The sequence below is a fragment of the Quercus robur genome, chromosome 9, assembly GCF_932294415.1.
Source record: "Quercus robur chromosome 9, dhQueRobu3.1, whole genome shotgun sequence".
Taxonomy (NCBI): domain Eukaryota; kingdom Viridiplantae; phylum Streptophyta; class Magnoliopsida; order Fagales; family Fagaceae; genus Quercus; species Quercus robur.
The window spans coordinates 26,460,006-26,486,829 of record NC_065542.1 but is presented as its reverse complement, the minus strand read 5'-3'; the positions used below and the strand labels follow the sequence as shown (position 1 = coordinate 26,486,829).

The 26,824-nt window shown below is 30.9% G+C and overlaps 2 protein-coding genes across 7 annotated transcripts; one reads left to right on the top strand and one right to left on the bottom strand.

Annotated features, from left to right (window-relative positions):
• Positions 1–2,117: 2,117 nt before the first annotated feature.
• LOC126700148 (gluconokinase) lies at positions 2,118–5,542 on the bottom strand. Of its 3 annotated transcripts, none has more exons than XM_050398162.1 (5): positions 5,139–5,540; positions 3,415–3,628; positions 3,212–3,254; positions 2,676–2,755; positions 2,118–2,590 (listed from the first exon to the last, which is right to left on the bottom strand). In XM_050398162.1, exons 2-5 carry the CDS (start codon positions 3,431–3,433, stop codon positions 2,154–2,156), a joined length of 579 nt encoding a protein of 192 aa, XP_050254119.1. In that variant the 5' UTR covers positions 3,434–3,628; positions 5,139–5,540; the 3' UTR covers positions 2,118–2,153. The 3 variants fall into 3 exon arrangements, with proteins under 3 accessions (XP_050254119.1, XP_050254118.1, XP_050254120.1); XM_050398161.1 differs by having other exon boundaries at positions 3,415–3,551; positions 5,139–5,539; XM_050398163.1 differs by lacking the exon at positions 3,212–3,254 and having other exon boundaries at positions 5,139–5,542.
• A 1,563-nt stretch (positions 5,543–7,105) lies between these two features.
• Positions 7,106–17,062, top strand: LOC126700147 (altered inheritance rate of mitochondria protein 25). 4 transcript variants are annotated; one of them, XM_050398157.1, is made up of 13 exons: positions 7,112–7,268; positions 8,087–8,141; positions 8,248–8,877; positions 9,260–9,346; positions 10,354–10,395; positions 10,525–10,569; positions 12,320–12,385; positions 12,501–12,557; positions 12,666–12,727; positions 13,891–14,011; positions 16,112–16,189; positions 16,279–16,385; positions 16,748–17,062. In XM_050398157.1, exons 3-13 carry the CDS (start codon positions 8,269–8,271, stop codon positions 16,776–16,778), a joined length of 1,305 nt encoding a protein of 434 aa, XP_050254114.1. In that variant the 5' UTR covers positions 7,112–7,268; positions 8,087–8,141; positions 8,248–8,268; the 3' UTR covers positions 16,779–17,062. The 4 variants fall into 4 exon arrangements, with proteins under 4 accessions (XP_050254115.1, XP_050254117.1, XP_050254114.1 ...); XM_050398159.1 differs by lacking the exon at positions 7,112–7,268 and adding an exon at positions 7,292–7,378; XM_050398158.1 differs by lacking the exon at positions 8,087–8,141 and having other exon boundaries at positions 7,106–7,268.
• Positions 17,063–26,824: the final 9,762 nt, after the last annotated feature.

Here is a 26,824-nt window from a genome sequence, read left to right as displayed (position 1 = left end):
GAAGAACAGGAAAAACTGCAGTTTTACTCTCCAGCTTCTACTTTGACAAATATTCTTACCCCTCCGAGAAATTTTGGAGCCAGGACAGCTGAGGATTCTGAAGCAGGCTCAAAAAGATCACCTGAGTTTAGTTCTGCACCTTCTTCACCATCTTAGTCAATTTAACAATCAGCCAATTTCTGTAGTTAGGCTTTGTCGATATTGCTGTGAGGTTTGTAAATTTTGGGCACAAGTAGCTTTTCTAGGATATTTTTTTTTCTTAATAGCTTTGGCCCTTAGAATTTTGAATCATAGTTTATTGATATCTTTGTTGAGAAAGTGATTGAATTAGAAATATTTATTATGAGGTGTTTCTGTTCAAATTCTCTCTTCCTCGTATCAAACAAGATGGACCATTATTTCATGACTTCAAACGTCATATATTGAAATTTGTAAGAGAACAATGGAAGAGGTATATATATAAATATATATATATATATATATATAGCTTAATGATTTAATTACAAATTATGTCAATATGATGAATACAGATGTTCTGACTTATAATTCTTCCTATTTTTTACTCTCCCTTTAATTAGGAGTGTTACTTGAATTCTTAAATTTTAAAGATATTAAGGCCCAATGCTCGAACATGTTGTAACTAATATAAAGATATCAATGACTTATTTGCAGTATAAGTAAAGAAAAAAACTTACTAGTAATATAAATAAAAGTAATCCCAAAATTAGTCTATGATTTGAATTGAGTTACTCTCTATTACCCCCAAACTTGCTAAATATCAAGAGCTTTTGTTACGAACATAGGCTGTCCTTGTTAACTTCTATTTACTTTCTCTTTCACTTTTTTCCCTCCTCTCTCATACTGTTAATCCCAACATAAATTCAATATGGTATTAAAGTTACATCTCATCAATTCTAACATAAAATCAAAGCCAAACCCCCTATCTGGTTCTCCAAAGGTAGCCAACTCGTTTATGTTCCTCACCATGACATTGTCTCTAGTCCATGTCTTCCATCTTCCACGACAATATCCTTGGTTGCTCTCTTCTGTCAAACTGTGCAGCTTTCCTTTAGTTGTTGGTTTTGTTGTTCTTTAGCCACTATCCATCGCTAACCACCAATAACCCTAGCGTATGTCTCACATATGCCATCATCGAGCAATTGTTCCCTTGTCAATGTTGCCTAGGCCTACGGTGCAGCCATTCAGCCACGGTAGCTGTCCTCTGGTCACAAGTGCAACCTTCCTCCACCACAGTAGTTGTCTTTCAGCCTTCATCCATTGCTGATTGTCATTGTTTTCTGTCAAAGTAATTGTCTTGCACTTTCCACATTACATCATGCCCAATTCATTCTTCATTCTATCAAATCTTCCATGGTCACTGATTCCTTCAAGGCGTCTTCAAACTTCCAACTTGATTTTGAGGGACGACATTAGAGATATCGAGTTCTGAGCTCTTTATCAATATTTTAGATTCAATGTACTAGCTACTAGGACTTGTAGTACACCGTACAAGTAATGTAATTTTAATCTTACTTGTAGCGTAAGTAAAGTAATCTAATGGTTAGTCTATGGTTAGCCAATTTATCCACCAATTACATATATATGGACACCTAACTTGATTTCAAAACTCCATTTGATTGATGGGATAAAGAAACTAGAAGGAAACTAGAAGTTTACTTTCCGTTGTTCATTAATTGTCTTCTTGCAACAAATACATTTCACCAAGGGAAAGTTTAGCCTATTTTCCTTGGGTCAAACAATAACATGAAAACTAACCTACCTCTGTTTATATTTCCCTTCACTATTCTTGAATAAGATTTTCCCACAAAACTATCTTGTCATTTCACACAGCTAACATTCTGAGATTGCAAATGTCACATCCATATTATGAGAGAGAGACTGACAATTATAAAATTCAAAGGAGAGTAAAGAAAATAGTAAATTTTTTTAAATATGATTTTTAAGAATTTCTCCTAATGTATTAGGAGTTCAGGCTTAGTCCTACATCAGTTTCTTTCATACCAAACTTGACAGGGAATATAATCATCTTTTGTTCAGAATAATATAATGGTGAGAGTTTAATAAATTCCCAGAATTACTTTCTGAGATACTAAACATAGCTGAAGCACCAATTTAATTGCTGAATAAACTGGTTACAAATTCTTACTGTCCTGAGCTACTTTTGACGAAAAAATCCAGGTGTATATGGTACTTACAATGGTCTGTGGATTTAGAGTAGCATCTACTTTAAATATTCCTTCAGATTCATCAATCTGAAGCGAGTCTAACTGAGATTGCAAAAGCTTAGCCGGCATGAAATGCTTTCCTTCTGCAGCTCTGTTCTCTAAACGAGCAGCAAGCACCTCTGCCTTAGCATCCAATAAAACAAACTTTACTTCACTGGCACAGCGTCCTAGTTCATAATTTGGGTCTGCAGATCTGAGAATATTTCTGTATTGCTTCTTGAGAGCAGAACACCCAAGAATCACAATTTTTCCATTAGCTAAGCTCTCTTGTAAGGCATCACGTAGTGTTTCAAGCCATGGAATCCGATCTTCATCTGAAAGAGGGATCCCTTTGTGCATCTTTTCTGTTAAGTTGAACATGTGAACATGCTGAAAAGTATAAAACAGATTATAGTTTTTATCCAATAGAAAATAAGTTTATATAAATACCTTTATTTGAAAGTGGATGATAATCATCGGCATCAAGAAAGCTGCAATTAGTAACTTTTGCCAGCATCTCACCTATGGTGCTGTTGAACCACACATTCAAATAAATGAATAAAAAGAGAAACTACAATATGAATATTAGGAATATCAAAGAGAAATGAAAAGAGCATAGGAAAGGAAAACTGGCGTGAAGTAGAAATTAGGGCTTACACCAGTACATTTGTGTGCAACTGAATTAATGGAATCAAAATGAATTCTTCAAAAATCTCTATTCAACCATCAAGAAAATTAATGATCTGAATTTATTAAGTAATGTTACTTGAAAACCAAAATGCATGTGATAAAAGTGATTTAACAGGGCCATTAGATCCTTGAAATGTGTAAGTTTGCTGTGCTTCTTAAGATGATTTTACAAGTACAAACCTTATAGAATTTCCTGGGATATCTATATCTAGTCTTCATTTAAAATAAAAGCAATGATGATGTACAAAGGATTTTATTGTGAAATATATAGGTGCCAGATGAGGGTTAAGACTTACGATTTTCCAGCACCACTGACACCCATAATCACAACAGCTATTCCTATTAAAATAAATAGAAAAAACGATTAGAAAATCAATAGATAAAATCTACAAAGCAACATATCAAAGAAAGAAAAAGGAATGATGTTTGGTTTGGAGATAAAAATAGTGTTCACATTAAGCAGCAACCAATTAGGAAAAAGAATGTTGAGTAAAATTACCTTTGAGACTGGAATCCATATTTAGACCAAGAAGCAGATTATCTATGAAGCCTTATCTGCTAAAAAATTTTACACCTTTAAAAGTGAGAAGTGAGACCGATCCTTCCACTAAATAAGGCATGACGGATGCCCCTGCACTGTATTGCAATGAGAGGAATTATATAAAATTCAACTTCAGAATCATTTATTCTACAAGACAGCTCATGCTTTTATCCTATACACAAAAAACAAAGACGTGTTACTGTCAAAATAAAATAAGGCAACAAATTAAATAGGATAATGCCAAGTATTACTATACAAATCAATCAAGTAGCTATCTATGTACATTCAAACCCAACAAAAATTTGAGCTATTAAGAGTGCTGTAACTGCTTAGTGACTCACTATGGTTCAGAGAACAGACTATGTACTGTCTGAAATTCTGCCAGCACAGGATCAGTGTGTTAGCTTAAGCCAAGATTTTTTTATTTTTTTTCAAAATAAAATAGCTACAAGTGCTGATGTTACCAATATTGCTAAAATGCCCATTCCCAGTAGCAGCCAAACTCAATCTACATCATTGATGCGAAAATTAGGCCAACTGCCATAAGTTTGATGGCAATAACTAATTTATGCACCAATAGTAATGATGTTTCTCAGGGAGATAATCTCTGTTATCAAGTCCCAGAAAAGAAAAGGCAAAGACGTTATCTGAAATTTCAGAGCTAAAATTTGCAATATGAAATGTGATTTTTCAAATGCTGCAGATGGGTCAGATAGCCATCAGACAAAGCAATTGTATTCTAGAATCTAAATTACTAATCCAGGGCATCAAAAGAAACAAAAATTAAAAAAATATTAGTTCGAGTCTGATTATATATCAATGTATACAAATATAATAAGGGTGAATCTGAGTTTAGCGTTTACAATTTTGGCTTTAACCTTAAGAAATAAGTATCAAATATTATAAATTGCTTTGTTGTCTTCATTCACATATATAGATAAGATTTGCACAATTCTTCAACCATCTGAATATAGGTAATAGTAATACTAATATAATCAATCAGAACCCCCCAGATTCAAGTGCAATCCAATGTAACACAAGTTTACTAGTTCATAATCAAGCACTGGCTACTTCAAAGTAAATAGGACATATTCAATTGCATTTGGATCCTGATTTAAACCATTGACAGCCCTCTTCATAAAATTATTTAGAGAAAAACATGGACACTGACTTTTCTCATTTTTCACATTTGCTTATCCATAAACACAACCATCTGATAAACCAACATTCAAGACATTTCAGATATTCATGTAGACTTCAGATTTTTAAAATTTCAAACAAGAACTTTCCAAAGCAGTATTACCAGCACCTGCTATATCAGACTATTAAACCACCAAGTTAACAATTCAAGTATACAATCCCAGAACCTGTAAATGTAATTCCTCACATATCAAAGGAGCATCACCAACCAACCAAATTTATAACTTAGAATAGAAACCACCCAATAAATCATAAAATTGAAGAAAAAAAAAAGTCGAAGACTATTACAAAGATTGAATTAGCACAACCCAATTGATCCTTCAGACATGCAATGGATTAAACACTATACAATGAAACATATTTCATGACATTCCATTATAAGTTGTCCTTTCGTGCCACTAATAATAATGTTACATAAAAAAGCACTAAATGGAATAACCAATAATAAAAAATAAAAATAAAATTGAGTTAATCATGCATACCTGAGCTGAACAATTAAAACAAAGATTGCCCCTCCAATTGAAACAATTAAAACGAATGAGCAAATACCCAGATCGGTAGGAAATTTAAAGAAGAAGGAGAGCAAATTTGAGTGATCAATTAAAAAGAAAGTAACCTTTGAGTATGAAGGAAATGGAAAGAGAGAGAGAGAGAGAGCAAAATTTCCAAGAATTGAAAGATTACTTTTTTTTGAGAAAGAAGGATTTGAAAGATTACTGATGAAAGCAATGGTAGTTGAATAATTGAATTAAACAATCTTATTAGCCTGAAACCGTATTTTTAACTTTTGCCCAACGATGTTGACCAAATATTGTGGAAGGATGGTCTGACACGTCATGGAACAAAGTTTTTGGGCCAAAACGCAAAAATCTTGCGTTTTGAAATTGGCAATCAATCACAGTTTAAGAGAGTGATTGCGTTTTGAAATCTTGCGTTTTTTTTTAGAAAGAGGTAAAAGTTAACTGAAATAGTATAATAAAACTCATGAATAGTACCAAAAAGTGCAGTGGGACCCATAAATAATAGCAAAATAAGCTTAATAGTAAAATAAGTTAGCTTTTTAATTTGGAGCCAAATGCACACACTAAGGCAAAAAGTTTATCGAATTCATGTCATACAAAAATCATGTTTTCAGTTTTACATATCAATTAGCAGGGGTAGACCCATTAAGAAGGGTGGGGTGGGGGTGGGGGTGGGGGGGGGGGGGGGGGAGGTGGGGCATGGCCCCTCCAAACTTTTCCAATTTTATAAAATACTACTAAATTTTTCAAAAAATATATGGTTGGCCCCCTCAAACTTTTCAAATATTAGATTTTTATCCCTTAAATTTTTACCTAAAACTTTTAAAAGAAATATGGTTAGCTCCCTAAACTCTTCATTTTTCTTGTATGACACTATTAAATTGGTTCAATTCTATATTTGTTATTACTTTTCCCCCCATTCATAAAATTCTAGTTCCGCCCCTGTTAGTTAGGATATCAGACATCCAAACTTTTAAGGTTTGGATATCTTTGAGGAAAAAATTCAATACTATTTATGTTATACAAAAATCGTGTCTTTGGAACATTAAATCAGTTCTACCTATCATGTTGGATATTTGACATTCGAACCTCTATAGGTTTAGATATATTTAATATAGGAATGCCTTCTTCAAATAATATTCATGTTATGCAGAAATTGCACAAACGAATGCAATTTAACTTGTTAAAAAAAAAAAAAAAAAAAAAAAAAAAGCCCTAAAGTAATCGTGACTCGTGAGTCGTAAAACCCAAATTGTATAGAGATATTATGGGTTGTAAAGCCCAAACAGCTAAACAAAGTAATTTCGCTCATAAAACCCAATCTTTGAAGTGAAGATGATATTAGGCTCACACATGTTTTGCATGATGGTGGAGATGTAAGCATAAAGATCAGCCCATGTAGATAAGGGTCTTTGTATTGCATTGATGTTGCTTCCGGTGGTCACTATTTAGTATTTATAAATAAATATTATATTAAATAAAAATCAAACAAACCAATCTCAATCATCACAGTTGAGCATTCGCATCAATTTATCTAAAATTTTTCATATATTTTATAATAAGATTTTATTTTTTCTATTTTACATAATTAATTTTCCCAAACACCCGTATCAAATTATCTATTCTACTTTTTCTCAAAAAAAAAAAAATATATATATATATATATCTATTCTACAATATATTTTAATAAAATATTTATTTTTTATTATTTTCTCTAATGGCCATACTTTTTGAAGAGAGAGAAATGTGCTATAGTGATGTGTGGGTTAATATAAAAATATAGAACAACAAGTAAATAATAAGATATAAAAAATTATAAAAACAGTGTAAATATATACGGACTCTGTAACGTAACACATTTCTATATTTACTCAATTTTGCAAAATAATTTTTCGCTTTAATGCAATTGCTCTTACCTATCATAAACCAGAAAAATGGGCCGGGTCGGATAGTTTGTCTGGTAGCACAACCCAATTAGCCTCTCCAAGGCCTAAAATAAAGAGAGAGATAGAGAGAGTTGATATTGAAAGCGATCGAAGAAATAGAGAGTTCAAGAAAGACCGGTCACTTCAGCTCGGTGCTCACTCACTGGTGAGTTATTAATATTCTCTCTCTCTCTCACACATTTGAAAGCAAAAACAAAAACATAAATGTGTTTTCTGGAAACAATATGTTCAAGAAAGAAAGATAGTAACTAACAGGTGATAGAGTCATATGATTGATTACCCGTTTGGTTTATTTATTTATTTTTTGTTAATTATTTCGTGACTTCGATATCTGACGTTGTCGTTTTTGTTTTTAACTTATGTTTGGTTGCCGAGAAAACAAACCGGTAAAGAAAAAGTCAAATAATAAAAAAATAAGTTTGAACTGTTATGCCGTGTTTGGCTGCTGGTAAAAGATAAGATTAATGTAATTCTGGGTTGCGTGATTAATTTTGATAGGATTAGTAGTGAATGAAAAAGCTCATTTGTACAAGCACTGATTCACAAATAACTCAAATACCACAATCATTACGTAGGTACTGGGAAAAAAATGTGTTTTGGTTCTGTTTCTTATTCTTGTGTTGTGGAATTTTGATGTTCTTTATTGGTGGTGATTTTTGGTACTGGGAAATGGGAATGTGCTCAATTTTTAAGTTAGTAGAAGCTCATGTATGATATAGCTTGTGAAACACGGAATCGATACGCATTTAGATGATGTGGGGATATGATTTTGTTTACATCTATGTATCATGGGTTTTGATTGGTTGGAGATGGTTTGCTCTTTTGTGATATTAATTCCATTTGTTTATATCGGTCAAAAATCCCGCTTTGAAGTTCTTTTAGTTTGTTATCTTCTCTTTGGCTTTGTTGTATTGTGGAAATCTTTTCTTTACTATTAATGTGAGAAAACTGTGAAATATGTAGGTGGAATCCCCAACAACTTTAAATCAAATCTTCACCAGATTTTTTTTTTTAGCTGGTATATATCTTGTTTTTTTATTCCTTATATGAAAAAATCTGTGCATTTTCATTCTTCCTCCTGCAACACATGGAGTTTTAGCAGTTAGCAAATTGAATTTCTGCAGGCACTGTGACAGTTCTATTTGATGAATTGGACAAAGGGTTGGCGTTGCCTTGCCAGCACCAATAAAACTGTTGGAAGGAGTGAATCATTGTATCATACTACAAATCAAAATCAAAATGGTGCTTTTACCCCGGAGAAGGTTCGAGTCCTTCAGCACTTGCAATCTAAAAGTGGGACATTTTCAGCAAGATCATTGTCACAAGATGGTTTGTGGGGTACAGCTATAGGTTTTCAAGAAAGGCTGGTCCTGGCAAGAAATCTTGTTTGGAGATTTAAGCTACCTGGTGGTTTAGAAGGAAATGCCCCTTGGTTGACACAGAGAAAGATAGCTGTGTCTCGTAAGTATGGACACAGCATTGAAAATGATAATCACTTGGACAGAGATTTTCTTGTACAGCTTTGGGTTGCAGATAGGAAAATGAAAAATTCTAAAGGAAAAGGAAGGCGGAAATTGATTAAGTATGAAAAATTTCCTGGTACAGCATATGAAAACCAACATCAATATGGAAGATGGTATTCGGGGGCACCTCTTGCAGAACAGGATTTTTTGGACAAGGGTAAACCAGTTTTGAATCAACCACCTCTGAGCCAATCTGAGTCAGCTTTTCTGGAGCCAGAATCTCCAGAGGAGGTGAGTTGGGTTTTAGTATTGCTGTCAATTTGTTATTTTTAGAATTAACCTGTAGATCTATTATGATTTAAGTTGTTTTTCAATGATTGTTCAGTAGCTCCATCTGTCATTATCTTTAACATATACATCAGCTTGCTCATTGTGCTTTTGCTGCTATTTTACTATTGCTATTTTTGTGAAAATTGAAATACTGGTTGTGCATGTGTGAAGTAAGAAATTAGGTTAGAGAAATCCCTGTTAGAACAAAGGGAGAAAAAACATGAGAATGGTTGAGGTTGCCTTGAAGCTATTTCCAAGATCTTACTGTTAAAAGTTAATCTTTTTCACCCACTGTCTGTAACATATGGATAATGTCTCACTTGGTATTTTGTGATTTATTTAGGCCCAGGTTGCACTCCTTCTTGCTAGGTCCAATTTGTTGATTACTAGGGATATAGAGTGGGCAAATCTTATGCTTGGTTTTGAGCAGGTAATTGTTTTTCCCTATCATTTCTTGTTCATCTTGATGCTGATTTAGGAGCACATGTAGTAACCCATATCTTTTAAATACTGTGTATGATACTTTTAGGATGCCAAAATATTACTCCTTTATTAAATGATTTATTTGTTTTGCCTTTGGCTTTAAAATAAAGCACTAGATTGAAGCGTCAATGATAAGAACATTAATATTTTTTAGTAGAGCCTCAGATTAACTCCTCTGAGTAGTTCCCTACAGCTTCTAACTGGAAAATAAAAAAGTTATTATTAAAATTATCTGTGCTATGATTTATTTAATTTCATCTTCTGTTTTCAATATCTACTTATATGTGGTTGATCAACTTATTAGCTTGCATATTTGGCTTTTCTTTGATGGTCCCCTAGTGCTTATATAGTTGGCCTTAAGTCTTACATAGGTATGGGTTTGACAAGATCCACTCATAGGTAACTAAAATTATGGTGTGTTGTGTTTCGCATAATTCACAAGACCCTGAGCCAAGTTTAGGGTGTTGGTAGTGTGATGCCAAGAGCCAAATGTCTGATCTGATGGTTGACGAAGTAGTGTTTAATTGGAACCTTTAACTGGCCCTGGTATCATTTAATGAGTTTTGCAACCACGGTTTGTGGACACGACTTTTATTGTCTGCCTATATGCTTTGCTATTTGATATTTTCCATTAGGAGTAATTGTTTTAGAGTAAGGATCAAGTTACACCTTTTAGAGTGAGGATCAAGTTACACTAGGTGTAACTTGATCCTTACTCTAAAACAATTACTCCAAATGGAAAATATTAAGTGTAACTTTTGGTGTTACACCATTAAAAAAGATTTTATTGGATCAATATTTTGAAAAATCAACTGTTGCATTCTGATAGCAGAACCTATTTCCTCTGTCTCTTTTGAGCATTTAATTTTTCATTTTCTTCTTCTTATGTTTATTTTCCTTGTTTAGTTGTATCTTTAGATTCTTTACTCTCAATTCTATTTGGTGGAACTGTAGGAAAACCGGTATGCAATTGTAGATGTGTGCTACCCCCAGTCAGTGAGTAATCAATCTAACTCCCTTCATTATCCTAAAGTTTTTCCACACACAATTATCTTTCAAACAAATGGGCTTATTATTTTACCCTTTGAACGATTTCCCAATTCCTAATACACTGTTGTTTTGCAGCCTGTAGGTTTTATTCGTGAGCAGAGCAATCTCCTTGCCAGACAGGTATATTCCTGATACTCTGTTGTTTTGCAGCCTGTAGATTTTACCGCTACACTCTTCATTTTTAAACATTTTGTTGTGTGCACAATATATATAATACATTTGGTGTCAACTTCTTATTAACTATAATGCATAGTGTGTTAGATTCTAATGTCATCCTTTAGCTTTAAAATCAACATGAAAATCAATAAAGTTCAATATTATATCATAATAAAACAGAAAGTGTACATGTTTCATGGAAGATGATTTCCTTGTATTTTTCCATGTCAATCTCATCATGTGGACTAAGACATTGTTAATTTTATTATCTCAGAATTTTTACTTATTTGAGATGAGATGCCTGATCTCACATTTGAATTTTGAATCTAGTCTTTAATATTGTTGAGGATTTTATGGAATGTTACTGTGGATTGTTTTGCTTCTTGAAGCCTATTAAAAAGAGGCCCTAGAAATAGATTTGAGCAGTGCAATACTTGGGTTTTCTGTTTTCCTCCTTTATTTCCTTATTTTGCAAGCACGTTCTGCATCAGTGATCCACCCACAAACATCATAGAGACCCACCCCCAATTTTTTATGGGTGTTTTCCCTCTGTTTATAGGTTTGGCATCTATGTTTTTTAAGACTATAATGCTTTAGTTTTAATTGGTGTTGTTTATCAGTTTCGCTTTTTTTTTTTTTGGGGGGGGGGGGGGGGGGGGGGGGTGGAATTGTTTGATTTAGGACTTTTATTTGGGGGGCTTGGCTTGGGTGTTTTGAATTTGGGCGTCAGTTTCAGTTCCTCTAATGGGATGGGCGTACTGTGCATTAACAAGAATGGATCTTTTAGGAAACAAAACAATCTCTTTATGTTTTCCTGAAATAATAATGTTTTTGGTGACTGATAAAGAAATGCATCAATAAAGAAATGTTTTGGAAAGTCAAGTAATGCATCGATAAAGAAAAACAAGATGTGTTACTGCCTAACTCAGAATCATTAGAAATTTTTTTCTTTCATTTCTTGATTGATTGGAGAGAAAAGGTTGGTGGTGGTGGTGGTGGAAAAAAAATGGTGAGTGGCGGTGGGTCAGTTTGCCTAGTAACAAATGGTAAAGACTGCAGCAGTAGCGCTGATAGTCATGCAAGTGCAATAAAGGTGGCAAGAGGCTTGGTGGTTGCAATATAGTGGTGGCATAATAAGTAAAGTTTGTTGAGCTTCTTGTAAGTGGAATTGGAGAAGTTAGTTTTGGTGGTGACTATGGCAGTCAGCAAAGGTCCAGTAGTGACAGAAAAGAGAGTGATGGTGCTGGAGGAGCCTAAGTGAGCAAAAAAAACAACTTTTTTATAACCTGAAAAAAGCCCAGCACAAAAAGGTTCAGCATTTAGAAAAATTTTATGTCATGCTGTTTTAGATAACTGTAATCAGAATTGTTCTGAACTACACTAGTACCAAAAGAGATTGAACTGACCAAGAAAACTTTCACCTGACTTGGGACATGGGTAGACAAGTATAGAGAACTCTTTTTTGTGTTAACATGCTGGCACTATTGACAGTCCTTTGGCTTTCCTTTAACTGATTCTGGAAATTAATTAAATATGAATAATAGAGTAGAGTACCTATAAATAAAAAAGAATAACAGAGTACATGCATGATGTTCTTTAAAGCTATTCTGTGTTTGGGTTTTGGAATACTAGTTTAATTTTCTTGCTTGCTTGTGATATTTGATTTTATCTTTTAGAATCTTTCCTTGTCAATACTTGTTTTCCTTTCTTGCAGTTGCTACGAACAAGGCGCCCTTTTGTTGCATATATAACTGATGGCATGGGTAATGAGCTCTTTAGGGTGAGATTTCTCTGAGATTTATTATTCTTTTGGAACCATATCAGGCTTTTAGATTCTTATGGTTTGAATATGTTTCTGGTTACGCTTGAACTTTTTTTATTTTTACCATGTTCAGGTTCGTAGGCCTTTTTGGTGGATTACCAGCTCAATATATGCAGAGATTGATGGTAAGGTATGTCAGCTAGACATTTATGCTGTTTTTTATTGCAACTATACATAGTTTTTAGCATGCTGAAGCCAATCTGACTGTTGCTGATTTCAAAAATCTGCTCCTATTTAGGAAATTGGTGTGGTTCACAGACGATGGCATTTGTGGAGGAGGATATATGACTTGTACCTGGGGTAAATACTATTTTCTGAATTACTTTGCAAATTTCTTTATTCATTTAAGGTTAGTGCCTTTATATTTCATTGCAATTGAAGTTTGGAGCCAGAGGTTTTATTTAAGGTGCTTTCTTTCATTGCAAAAGATACTTAAAGTATAGATACAAGATAGATGGTTGTGGAATGTGGATCATCAGGCTCAGGAAATGATTTTAGGTGAATTAGCTTATTAAGTATCTGCTTTGTTGTCCATGAATGGCAGAATTCAGTACATTCCGATATTGTGGGTTGATGATTTTAGTGGTATCAATCTTCTAATAACTACAATAACAAGCTATATTTCGTACTTCTTGAAGGACCATTTACCTACAATTGGAATAATATATTTTGGCACTTTTTAGATATCATTGGAGTATTCTATTTTTGGGTAGTTTGACCATGGAATTTCATTGTTTCTGTATTTCCAGAATATGTGTGTATTAGCTTATCTAGAGTGGGAACGTGTTAAAATGCCATAATGAAGAAATTTTGTGATATTTGTACATATATTTGATCAACATCTTTTAAAATGCCATTTTATAGCTGCCTTGACTTGAGGGAAGCAGCATTAGTCTTTCAAAACTGTGATGTTAACTTGTAGCTACCAAAGCAATGGCTAGTTACTTCTATAGGAAAATATAAGATTAGGAGGAATTTCATCTTCTTCATTTTGGTTCTACAAATATGAACTTTAAAAGAATTTTGACCTGGTTGACAAATATTTGATCGATTCTTGATTTTTCTACACTTGTATATTATATGTGCCGTCCTAGTTATGAACTTATAATAGCCACCTGTGTGATTAGTTATTAATTAAAAGAGATTATGGGTATGTATGCACCAACATGCTTCTACAGGGTAAACATGTTCCCTTGTATCATCTCTGTTTCAGTAATGTATTAATGATGTAATCTTGCATCTTGAGGTCACATTTTTTTTTTTGTTCAGTCAGTTTTTTATTGGTAATTACACATGTACCCAATGGATCTTAAACTCATGATTCACCCTCCATCTTGCTCTTAAAAGGGGGGGAGGTGCCATTTGAGCTAGATGTCATTGCAGTCTACACTTGTAACTTCTGTTATTGGACTTTGTTTTGTTTCTATCTTATGCCTCCAAGCCTAAGGTCATTTGATTTGTAGGAATAAGCAGTTTGCGGTTGTTGAAAACCCTGGCTTCTGGAATTGGACATTTACTTTAAAAGATATTGATGGAAAAGTGCTTGCTGAGATTGATCGTGATTGGAGGGGCTTTGGCTTTGAGGTTGTTTCTTTTCTGCTTTACAAAGATATTATATGAGCTATGTAGTTGATTCTAATGCACAATTTGTTCTCTTCTTTCAAAACTAAGTTTTGGATTTTACTTGATTCATGGTCTAATGCTTAAGTTTTATTCTCTTTTGTGAACCAAGGTTTTGATTAAACTTCATATTCTATTAGTCTACCAATCCGCGATGGACTTGCTGACTCGAAACTTTTTGAATTATATATAGTCTGTACCTATAAGTCCTTGTAGAAGTTTGTATTCATTATTGATGTTTTAGATTGTAGATATGCCTAGAAAATTATCCAAGATATTAATTGTTAACAAATTTACTGTGTACACCAATATTTATGGTTACTTCAAGGGAACCAAAGTCTCCAAATTTGATAGAATGTGGACTACTTTGTGAGTCTGGATCTCCACAACACAAGTTTTTTCACATAATAAAAGTGCACAAACCTTATTGATTAGTACTTGCTTCTACATGATTGACCAACATTCAAAACTAGAAATTAGGTACCACTGTAGCACCACAACATTCAAGTCCTAAAAAATAGCAACAGATAATGGAACAAACAACCAACTGGGACTCAACTACTGCCTAATAACCAGGACTACCCGATCAGCTTGAAGTATAAAAAAAAATCTTGGCATTGTCACCAAGCACACTCAAACTCAAACTAACTAATAATGCACATAACAAAATTCTGATTATCAAATATCTGTGTAACTCATGTCAGTAATTATGAGACAGAAGAATTGGAATGGTATTCCTCAAAACCAATGTTGATAGCATATGCTTGAAATCGTAGTACAATGGGAGTTTCCTTAATCCTTATGTAGATCACATAGAGCATAATAATTTTCCTTATGTAGATCACATAGAGCATAATGAGCTGGTTCTGAGGGCAAGAATGATTTCAATTTTGGAAATAATTTTTAAAGAAACAAGTGTTGTTAACATGTACAAGTTTTATGTTTTACCTTAGAAAGCATAGGGCTGTATGTACCCTTTAATTCAGGGGCGGAGGTACGTTATGCTTTGGCGCCCCCCCCCCCCCCCCCCCCCCCAAATTTTTTAAAACCTCTATAATAGTAGGAAGAAATAGGTCTCACACTTTCTCATTTAAGAGCTAGCCCCCCAATGAGAAAAACTTGGCCCCTCCAATACGTAGCCATAAAAATGCCCCACCCCAAATTCTTACTTTTCATCTTTTTGACTTTTCCTTTCATTCTCTAAGACATGTCAGCCATATCCCATAGCTATTCAAAGACCTATGTTGTACTGGTGTGGGAATTATCATTAGAGAGTAGAGAGACTATGAGGGTACAGTGTTAGACTATTAGTAGCAATGAAATTGATTTTGAATTTAGTTGAGATGAATGAAATTTATTTTGAATTTATTTTTGACCATAGTAGTCTAATTTGGTTGAACTTAACTGCTATTTATTTTATAGTTGCTTATAGTGACTTTGTTATATTTAGTTTCTATAAATATTATTTCTTGTAAATGTGGTCTAATTTTGGTTAGAGTTAACGTTTTTTTCTAAAACTAATGCAGGAAGACATGTATATATGTATATATGTCATATTTTGTATTTTTCTTGAATTGCAAATCAATATGATAATATTACCTCGGCCCCTCCAACCAAAAATTTTTGGCTACGCTCCTGCCTTTATATGTAGAGTTCTTGATGGCCCTTACTTTAAATTATTCGTTTAAAAATTTTCAATAATTAATTTATCAGCCTTCTATTGTTATTTTGTATGCATTGCCTTACAAAATGAATAATTAACCTTGTTTTGAAACATCTAATCAAGTAATGGTGTAATTAAGGTGTGATACATAATGCAAATTTCCTTAACAAACTATGAGATAATGAGTTGTTACTGATCTTTAAACCAGAGTGGGCTTAGACCATGTTGTTTTCTATCATTGACAGACGTCTATCTAGCCTTCTGGGTTATATTATGTCTTTTGTGAAGGATCATTTGCATTTGTATTTTTTTTTTTGAGTTATTAGATTTATTTTGGTTGCCAAAGGAACTAGCTACGGGTATGGAAATTTAATTTTGAACTATAATTTGATGAAATGCAGATCTTTACTGATGCTGGTCAGTATGTGATCCGATTTGGGAGTTCTGATCCTCGCTCCAAGACTGGCCCTGCTACAATGGTACCACATTAGGAAACAAAAAAGGAATTATTTTCTTTTAATGATTTCATTGATTTCTCTAATCTTATATGTGCTGTCTTTGCTGGCAGATACAAGAGTTGGAAGTTGCCCGTCCACTGACACTGTCAGAGAGAGCTGTAGCTGTTGCTCTTGCTATATCTCTGGATAATGACTATTTCTCAAGACACGGTGGCTGGTAAATTTGTTCTTAGTGCTAAAATTTTCACAACTGCAATAGAATCTAGGATTCAGATCATATTGATCACCTCAACTACTACTCATCTTCACACCATTTTCAAAAGTTTGTGGTGTTCGTTTCCTTAAAATGGTTACATATCTTTTATCCTAAAAATGCAATTTTAATAGCATTTGGATAAGATGGCACTTCCACCCTCCATAACTGTGGGGTGGTGGGTGAAGCCATGAATTTAATCACTTTATGTTGGAAATTTTCTCAGAACTAAAAATGTTAATTTTTTGGCCCTAGTTTCTCATCAATATTGATAGAGAGAGTTGAAATTAGTACTGATTTTGCCCGTGCTTTTCTTTTGTCATCAGGGCATTACCTTTTGTTGCAGTTGGGGAGTAGTTTTGGTTTGCAATATAGTCCTTAATCTGTGCGGTTATATTCTATGTTTGCAATTTGGGAGGGATAACAATGAGCCAAGCAATAATAGCCTAGAAGGTGGTCTACTGATCTGTTTTCTTGTTTCCTTACCTCACCCCACAATCTGAATTTGTAACTCTTACCCTTTTTTGAGCATGTTTTTACCAAATGACTTTCTTCTATTGCTCTCTTTATATGTGCTTGTTACTGTTGCTGACACCATTATTAATTTGAGATATCAAAATGACTGTTTATCACTGAGAGAATGTATTATTTGTGAAGACCGGGCTCCAACGTTTTACAGTAATTTATGGATATACAGTAATAGGATAATACTAGGGAATTGTAGCATGACCAGATAATGAAAAAGAAGATGCCTATGTTTTGGGTATGAGAAAGTTGGTATTTGATTAGAAAAGGTTTTTGCCTTCTTTGAGGAATGTGACAATTTCAATTCAATTATTTGTCTTTATTCAAGTTTTACTTTATTCATGGCATGCAAGGTTTCAATAATGTAAAATCGTCTTGTTGTAACGTTAGTTCTATAAAAACGAAAGGAATCCTTTTGGATGCTACTTTTTATTTTATCCACTTTGGTGCTCTACTCTTTTTTTTTTTTTTTTTTTTTTTTTTGAGGAAATGGTGCTCCATTTAAAAGAAAGAAAAACATGTCCTTGTTTGTATAGGAGTGTACTGTGAAGTGTAAACTGAGTAGTATTTTTTTATTTTTACTGAATCAGCTACTTTTATCTTATTCTTGGGTAGTTTTTTTTTTTTTGTTTTATTATATATATATATATATATATATATATTTGGATAGTTATTATTTATTGGGTATTTATCATATTTTTATTTTGCAAATTTTAGTACATCATTATTTATTTTTTTCAATAAAAAAAATACAACAATTTTCATGAATTTTTTTTTTTTGGGGGGTTGAGTTTCATAATTGTTAAATTGTTAGTATTAACTAAAATTTTCTATTAAAAAAAAACATGTTAGAAAGTATTTAGTATAAAATGATACTACCCAAATCAAATTTCAATATGACTATTTATCAAAAAAAGAAAAAATAGAGATACCAATATATAACTACCCTACTAACAAATAAAAGGCATATATTATGTAGGTAGTTAGTTTTACACACATATGTATACTGTTATTTAAGAAGTTTCTCCTGGTTGGATTCCTCATTTTCATAGTTCTAAAGTACCCTTATACCTTATACCTTATACCATTCATTTGCAAGTTTTTAACTAATATGGATAAATATGTAAAATAAAACTATTTTACTTTAATAACCCACAAACCCGCTTATGCTTTTGCTAGTTTACAACTTAATAATATCTACTCTCATTCTTCTTCAAATTACACAAATTCAGTCTCATCCTCTTCTTTCTTCTTCTTCTATTTCCAGATTTGGGTTCTAAATAATTCAGCATAATTTACACAATTCAAATGGCTGTTCAAGCTCTATCTTTTGCATCTCTAATCTAAATTGCAAGTTATTCTTTCTTTTCTTTTCTTTTTTCTTCATCATTGACTATTGTTTGAGTTCTTACCTTCCATGGCTACCAATGATTTAAAATTTGAGGTGTACTGACTTGTGGGTGAATGAGATTTTTATAGGGATTCAATGGTATTTGACTATTGCTTATTACCTGTGATTGGCTTCAATATCATGTGCCTCAAAAAAAAAAATTTCCCTTATATTTTTCTTCTTCTTTTTTGTTCCTTTGTACAAACATGTATCTATTTTTCTTTTTCTTTTTTTTTTTCCTTATCTTTTGCCTCTTCTTTTTTTTTTTTGTGGGTATTTTCAAACTTTTTAGTTTTAAGTTTTAACTCACACAAACTCTTTTTTTGGAAGTTGTCTATACGTATAATAAAGCCCAAAAGGAATCACTCTGGCATGAAACTCTATTTGAGTGTTTGTTGTATACCTTTGTCATCTGCATCTACGTGTATCAGGATTTTTTTTTTTTTTTTTTGCTTATCTTTTCCTTTTGTGTGTGGATATTTTCAAACTTTTCACTCAAACACAAACTCTTTTTAAAGATTTGAATTTGAGAAGTTTATCAATGACGAATTGATGTTTATCACTTTGTTTTAAATTCAATTATTTTTGTTTGAGATTTAAAAAAAAAAAAATATTGATTTTGAGAGGAGAATTTTTTTTTCTTTCTTTTCTTTAAAGTAACCCAACATACTTCCCCAAAAAAAAAGAGTAACCGAACAATTAAGAGTATTTGAGTTTAAAAAAACAAAAAAAAAATAATAATAAAGAAAAGAAAGGAAGGACCAAGAAGTAACCGAATTCAAATAGAAAATATACTTATCTACGTGTAATAGATTTCTTTCTTTTTTTTCTTATTTTTTTTGCTTATCTTTTCCTTTTGTGTGTGGATATTTTCAAACTTTTCACTCAAACACAAACTCTTTTTAAAGGATTTGAATCTGAGAAGTTTACTAATTAAGTGTATTTGAGTTTAAAAAAACAAAAAACAAAATAAAATAAAAAAGAAAAGAAAGGAAGGACCAAGAAGTAACCGAATTCAAATAGAAAATATACTTTTCAAATAGGGAAGAAGAGATTTAGAAAAAATAAATAAATAAAAAAAGTGAGAATTGAAATTTTAAAGAAACAGAAATTAAAAAAAAAAAAAACAGCAATTTATTAAAAATAAAGGGAGAGATAAAAGAGGTTAAAATTTAGAATTTGATGAAAAAAAGAATAGCTTAGTTTTATGTGGGAGTTAAAGATATATTTTTACTGAATTATCCTCAAGTTTTGTTTGTGTTTAAATTCCTATATCTATACTGCTATTTAAGGGGTTTACCTTGTTTGGATTTCTCATTTTCATAGTTCTAAAATATTCTTATACCACTAACTTACAAGTTTTTAACTAACAGCGATAAATATGTAAAATAAAGCTTTTTTACTTTAATAACCTACAAACACATGTACGCTTTGTCAGTTTACAACCCAATAACATCTACTCTCATTCTTCTTCAAATTACACAAATTCAATCTCATCCTTTTCTTTCTTCTTCTTCTATTTCCAGATTTGGGTTCTAAACAATTTAGCATAATTTACACAATTCAAATGGCTTTTCAAGCTCTATCTTTTGCATCTCTAATCTAAATTGCAAGTTATTCTTTATTTTATTTTATTTTATTTTCTTCATCATTGACTATTTTTTGAGTTCTTACCTTCCATGGCTAGCAATGATTTAGAATTTGAGGTGTACTTACCTGTGGGTGAATGAGATTTTTATAAGGATTCAATGGTATTTGACTATTGCTTATTACCCGTGATTGACTTCAATATCATGTGCCTCAAAATCCTTTTTTTTTTCCTTATATTTTCCTTCTTCTTTTTTATTCCTTTGCACCAACATGTATCTGTTTTTCTTCTTCTTTTCTTTTTTTTCCTTATCTTTTCCTTCTTCTTTTTTGTGTGTGGATATTTTCAAACTTTTCAGTTTTAAGTTTTAACTCACACAAACTCTTTTTTTGGAAGTTGTCTATATGTATAATAAAGCCTAAAAGGAATCACTCTAGCATAAAACTCTATTTGAGTGTTTGTTGTATACCTTTGTCATTTGCATCTACGTGGTATCAGTTTTTTTTTTTTTTTTTTTTGGCTTATATTTTCCTTGTGTGTGTGTGGATATTTTCAAACTTTTCACTCAAACACAAACTCTTTTTAAAGATTTGAATCTGAGAAGTTTATCAATAACGAATTGATATTTATCACTTTGTTTTAAATTCAATTATTTTCTATTTAAGATTTTAAAAAAAATTGTGATTTTGAGAGGAGATTTCTTTTCTTTCTTTTCTTTAAAGTAACCCAACATACTTCCCTCTAAAAAAAAAAAAAAAAAATGGGGAAAGAAAAGAAAAAAGAAAAAAAGGAAGGACCAAGAGGTAACCGAATTCAAATAGAAAATATACTTATCTACGTGTATCAAATTTCTTTCTTCTTCTTCTACTTCTTCTTCTTCTTCTTCTTTTTTTTTTTTTTTTTTTTTTTTTTTTTTTTTTTTTGTGTGTGTGGATATTTTCAAACTTTTCATTCAAACACAAACTCTTTTTAAAAGATTTCAATTTGAGAAGTTTATTAATAACGAATTGATGTGTTATCACTTTGTTTAAATTCAATTATTTTTGTTTGAGAATTTAAAAAATCGTGATTTTGAGAGAAGATTTTTTTTTGACATTTTTTTCTTTCTTTTTTTTATGGCCTGTTTGGATGGAGGGGGAAAGGAGGGGGAGTAAAGTAAAGTTGGCTAAAAATAAGTTTATTTTGTACTAAATCTACTCTACTCTACTCTTCCTCCCTCACCCTCAATCTAAACGGACCATTAAAGTAAGCCAGCATACTTCCCTAAATGGTTCACAGAAAAAAAAAAAAAAAAAAAAAAGGGTACTTGGCCCAAAAAAAGATTAAAAAAAAGAAGAAAAGAATAACCGAACAATTAAGAGTATTTGAGTTTAAAAACAAAAAACAAAAAACAAAATAAAATAAAAAAGAAATGAAAGGAAGGACCAAGAAGTAACCAATTCAAATAGAAAATATACTTTTCAAATAGGGAAGAAGAGATTTAGAAAAAAAAAAGTGAGAATTGAAATTTTAAAGATATAGCAATTAAAAAAAAAAGCAATTTTTTAAAAATAAAGGAAGAGATAAAAGAGGTTAAAATTTAGGATTTGAAGAAAAAAAGAATAGTTTAGTTTTATGTGGGAGTTAAAGATATATTTTTACTGAATTACCTTCAAGTTTTGTTTGTGTTTGAATTCCCATATAAAAATAAAAAGGGAAAACTTTTGAAAATACGTTAGTGAGAGTTTGTGTTTGAAATGCTATTAAAAAAAGCACAAAGTTTAAGTATAAAATTAGTTGTTACCTAAGATTATAACTATACTCAATAAAATAAACACTAGGCTCTTTGAGGCTCTTCTATTTTTTTGGAAAATTAATAATTTGCATCAATTATAATTTGGAATTACTATATTTTTCAATCACAAAAAAAATATGGGGGTGTGATGAGTATTATGAGTTTGTAGGTAAAATAATTTTTCATCACACCCCTAAGTTTTTTTTTTATTGGAAAATGTAATAATCCAAAATTATAATGGATACAAATTATTAAATTTTTTTCCAAAAAAATAGAAGAGCCTCTGAGCATGTGCTTAGAGGCCAGTATCTAATTTATTGATTTTTGATACCAGGGTATTATTTAAAAGAAGTGCTACACTCATAAAATTTTCACAACAAATTAAGATGGTTAGTTGTTATTGGTTCAAATTTGAACTTATCACTGAAATTACTTTTCTACCCCACCATTAACAACCCACTACATAGAATTTGTTGTGAAAATATTGTGAACATAACATTTACTATTATTTAATAAATTTTTTTTTATACGAGGGCCCACACTCATTCACGAAATAATACAACTTGCAACGTCACGTTTCACGAAGGAGAAAGGTCGCGTACCATTTTGTGTTTTTTGATAAAATGCGACATATCGTGTACCTATTTTACCGGGAAAGTTATTTAAATTGAGAGATAGATACAACTAAAACTATCACGCTTTAAAGAAGCACACCACACCAAATTATTAGAAAAAAACAAAAAAGGGTACAAAGAAGTAACTGCAGTTTCAATAGAGGAAAGAGAGAAGGCACAGAGGCAGATTACTAAACTGTTCTCTCTTCAATAGGGAGCGACGAGGAGAGAAAGGGAGAGAGGAATAAATTCAAAAAGCACTTCAAAAAGTATGTTTACTATTTTTTCCATTTCTATTCTTTCATTCATTGATATCATATTTTATTTTCTTTAACTTTTTCTTTGTTTTTCAAAAACCAGTTTTATTTTTTATTTTTTTGAAGTTAACTATCTTTTTTTTCTTTGCTTATAATTTTTTGATAATTAAGTTTGCATATAAGACAAAATCAAACTGCATTGCACGATAAGAGAGGCCTTTCTTTTTTTTCGATAGTCAAGAAGGGCCTTTTAGAAGAGAGAACAAAAATAAAATGATTGTCAAGAAAAGTAAACATGTTTTATCGGAAGAGAGAGAGAGAGAGAATAGTTTTATCATTTATGATAGTTGAGGCGGGTAACAAATTAAAATTTGTAATTTTCAAAATACTAAATTAATCCCTAAAGTTTAAAAAATAAAAGATAAAACCTATAATTTAAAATTTTAAAAATTAAACTTCAACTCATATAAGGGAAATAACATTGTGTTTTAAACCTAATAGTTTATACTAAGGTGGCGTTTGGGTATTGCATTTTTTTTTTTTTTCTGGATGCGCATCTGGCACTGTTTATTATCCATAAACAGTAATTTTAGGCTTATGAACAGTGTTAAATACGTGAACAGTAACTTTTTTATTTATTTCAATTTTCAACAAAATAAGCGGTATCCAAATGGATCCTAAGTGTTTGATTTGTACTTAATTACCTTTGAAACTATACTGTTCAATTTGTTACTTTTTGAAAGTTTAGGGTTTAGTTTGTTACACCTTTTAAAATGTAATTTTTTCCAAACTATTTTTTGTTTAAATCAAACACACTTTCTAGCTTAGGATAAAAAAGTCTTTATCAAGTGAAAAATAAGAAAAATATATAATAAAAAAATGTTTTAAAAACAAAAACATACCACAAAAAAATCCAACAGAACATAACTTAAAGTGTTGAATGCCTTGAAATGAACAGAATTGAATTGAATAAATATTAATTCTTTGAAATGAACATAATTGAATTGAATAAATATTAATTCTTATTTTTTATTCTTTTCTTATAATTTAATAAGGACAAAGTTTTCCTTATTCTTTTTATTGTATATGAATTTTGACAAATTTATCATTGAATTACAATTTTTTTTTTCATATATTTTATGTTTGTAAAATTTTCAAAAAATCAAAGATTAATACTTATGTTATCCACGAATGTTTAAATATTAAGTTTTTTTTTTCAATTGTATAAGATTATGTATAAAAAATAAGTTTATGGATCGAATATTAAATAACATTCGATTATAACAAAATTTATCATGCAAATAGTCCCTTATTTTTTTTATATAGGATATTATCTCTATATATTAAGAGGATTTAAAAAATTAGTTATTGACCTTTTGAGTTTCAAAAATATCCCTAATTTAATTAACTTATCCCTATTTCTAAAACATAAAAATGAGGTTAAAACTGTAAATTGACAAAAATTAAAAACAAAAAACCTACCCATGTTTATAAAATTACCCTATGTATTATAAAACTTTCCATTATCCCATCTACAAAACCAAAACTACCCCATGTTCTAAAAAAATAAAACTACCCATGTTCCCCAAAAAAAAAAAAAAAAAAACCCTAAGTTCCTATTAAAAGAAAAAAAATCTAAAAATAAACCTCATTACAAGTATGAAGCGTGTGTGACGAGACTAGTATTTAAAAATGCTCCAACTCTCCTATATTCTTTCAATCACTCAAGTTTTCAAAAATTTTTTTTTTTTTTTTTTGCGCTTTATCAAGGTTTACCTTTTTCTTTTTTAATTTTCGGTTTCTCTTACTCCCTATTCTCACTATGTTGAATTTGGTTTTATTTTATTTTATTTTTTGTTTTTTTTCACCTCAAATGAGACTAGTCTTATTTAATAGTTTGTATTTTATAATCATCAATGAACAGTTGAAATTAAATTATATAGGATGGTAATATGGTATATAAAAATAAATATGTATATACTATACATCCAATTATTAACTTTGGATAGTTATAGAAAAAAAAAAAAAAAATAAGGGGAGTTATTAAAAAATTATAATTAACGTCGGATAAAAAATTAACTTGGGAATTGGGATTAAATATATGAGAGAAAATGATGGCTTTTTTTCCATTTCATTTATATTTTATGTATGTAACGATAAGTTCATGAAAAATATAAACACAATAACGAGGCTAAAACACACTTGGCAAAAGCCAAAAGGGAAAAATATGTAGTGTATATATATATATAAAATATAAATGATTTTTTAATTAAAAGATCAAGATAAGTCTGACACAAGTCATAGCAAAATCATAGCAAAATCAATAATCGTTGAAGGTCATCAGTAGACTATATGAGCTTTAGTAGAGAGTAGAGAGTAGAGTAGTAGGTTTCAATTAATATTTGAATGACCTTTGACACTATCAACAATGCTATTGACACGTGAAAAGGTATTATAACAGGGCTACTTATGAGCTCGCCCAGTTTGACAAGTGTAATAATGTTACTTATGTTTGGAAAGATGTTTATCCGCCTTTTTAAAATCTCACCTTATTCAGTCAGGTCTTGGTTAATTGTTGTAGGCTTTGGCCCCTGTAATCCTTTTCCTGTGTTAATGTCATTATATATTTTCTCCTAAAAAAGAAAAGTATCAACAATGCTTTCTGCAGACTCTGATCACAATTCACAGCCTTTTCAGCGTCCATCTTTGCGTGACCCCCAAACCAAAACAGACAATACCTTCTTTTTTTTACTGACATACCTATGTGATAAACTGACATAGTGTTGTAAAAAAAAAAAAAATTGATGATTTTATGTGATAATAGTAAAAAGTTAATTATAATTTTTATTAATTACAACTTCTCATGGTACTATCAATACTGTTTAGAATTAGAGTTCCCATTTGGCCAGAGCAATTTCTTGTGAGTGCTTTTTTTTTTTTTTTTTTGGTAAAAGGGAAATATTATTAAACACAAAAACGTAACTACACATCAACAGAAGCTATACTGGCAGCAACAAGTCTACAATAGTACAAACCATTAATGTCCTTAGCTAATTATCTTACTAGTTTTTTTTTTTTTGAGAAATAATTATCTTACTGGTTATTATGTAGATTTCTTTATGTATCTCTATATTTAGTTGCTTCTTTTTATAATCATCTGGTCTATATACTCTATGTAGTACGTATAGAGATTTCTTTTTGTGATTGTTATATGTTTGATATCTTTTGCTTAAGATGTTAATTTTTTTTCCTGGGTAATTAATATTCTATTAAACATGTTTTTTTTTTTTTTTTTTGGGGTACCTGTTTGATATCTTTTTTTTTCTTTGTGATTGATATGTTTGATGTCTATCCACTCATGTTTTGGTCTGTGAAGTAACAAGTTGTTTCTTTTTATATGCATAAACATGTTATTGTTTGTGTTTGTGTTTTTTTTTTTGTTTTTTTTTTTTATAAATATTAATTCTTCTAAATGGATATGATTCTTGTAATCTTTGCCTGATATTTTTTGTTTTTAAAATTAATTCATGAAGTCTATTGGCAAAAAAAAAACCACCGACAATTTGTTATTGAGAGACTGAAAAAGTATTGTTCCTGTGAAATGACACTTGGCGTGAAAAATTAAATCCCTTTTTATTTTAGATAATAACATATATATATATATATATATTTTATTATTACTTTTTTAAACACCTTACATTAAATTATTAAGATATTGTTGTATTTGGTGTAAATTTATGTGGAAACATTTTTAAAAGAAAACCATGAAACAAACTTCAAATAAATTCACTATTATAAAATTTATTACAACTTATTTTCAAATTTATTTTTATGGTGCATTTACATGCTGTTTATTTTGCTGAACTGGTAGCAAAATATTTTGTAAAATATTTTTTGTATCTTGGTCTGATGATAAAGAGCTATCATCAGGAGCGGACGCCATAGGTTGAAATTCTCTTTCTCAAAAAAAATATTTTGCTGAAAATTTTACACACGGAAAGAGAGGAGAAATTTTTTTAAAGAAACTTACAGTGGTGTATATCCTAAAGAGCCTTTATTTTGCTGAAAATAAAAAATAAACAAAAAAATAATTTCTAATTACTGTTTATACTCACAAAATAATGTTTATATGCCTTAATATACTGTTTATTTTCCATGAACGATGAAGTAGGCGCTGATAAAAAAGAAAAGAACAAAAATGCAAACACAGCCATAAAACGCGTATTGGAGATTTTCGCTCACTTTGAATACAATC

Bases quoted from the DNA above. Each gene is read 5' to 3' on its own strand.
- LOC126700148 (XM_050398162.1), bottom strand. The intron at 2,756-3,211 runs GTAAGTCTTAAC...GTGGTTCAACAG, and splicing joins GTCAGTGGTGCTGGAAAATC to CACCATAGGTGAGATGCTGG. The intron at 2,591-2,675 runs GTATTTATATAA...TCAACTTAACAG, and splicing joins TCATCCACTTTCAAATAAAG to AAAAGATGCACAAAGGGATC.
- LOC126700147 (XM_050398158.1), top strand. From the start codon at position 8,269: ATGAATTGGACAAAGGGTTGGCGTTGCCTTGCCAGCACCAATAAAACT. The intron at 8,878-9,259 runs GTGAGTTGGGTT...TGATTTATTTAG, and splicing joins AGCCAGAATCTCCAGAGGAG to GCCCAGGTTGCACTCCTTCT. The intron at 16,190-16,278 runs GTACCACATTAG...CTTTGCTGGCAG, and splicing joins AGACTGGCCCTGCTACAATG to ATACAAGAGTTGGAAGTTGC.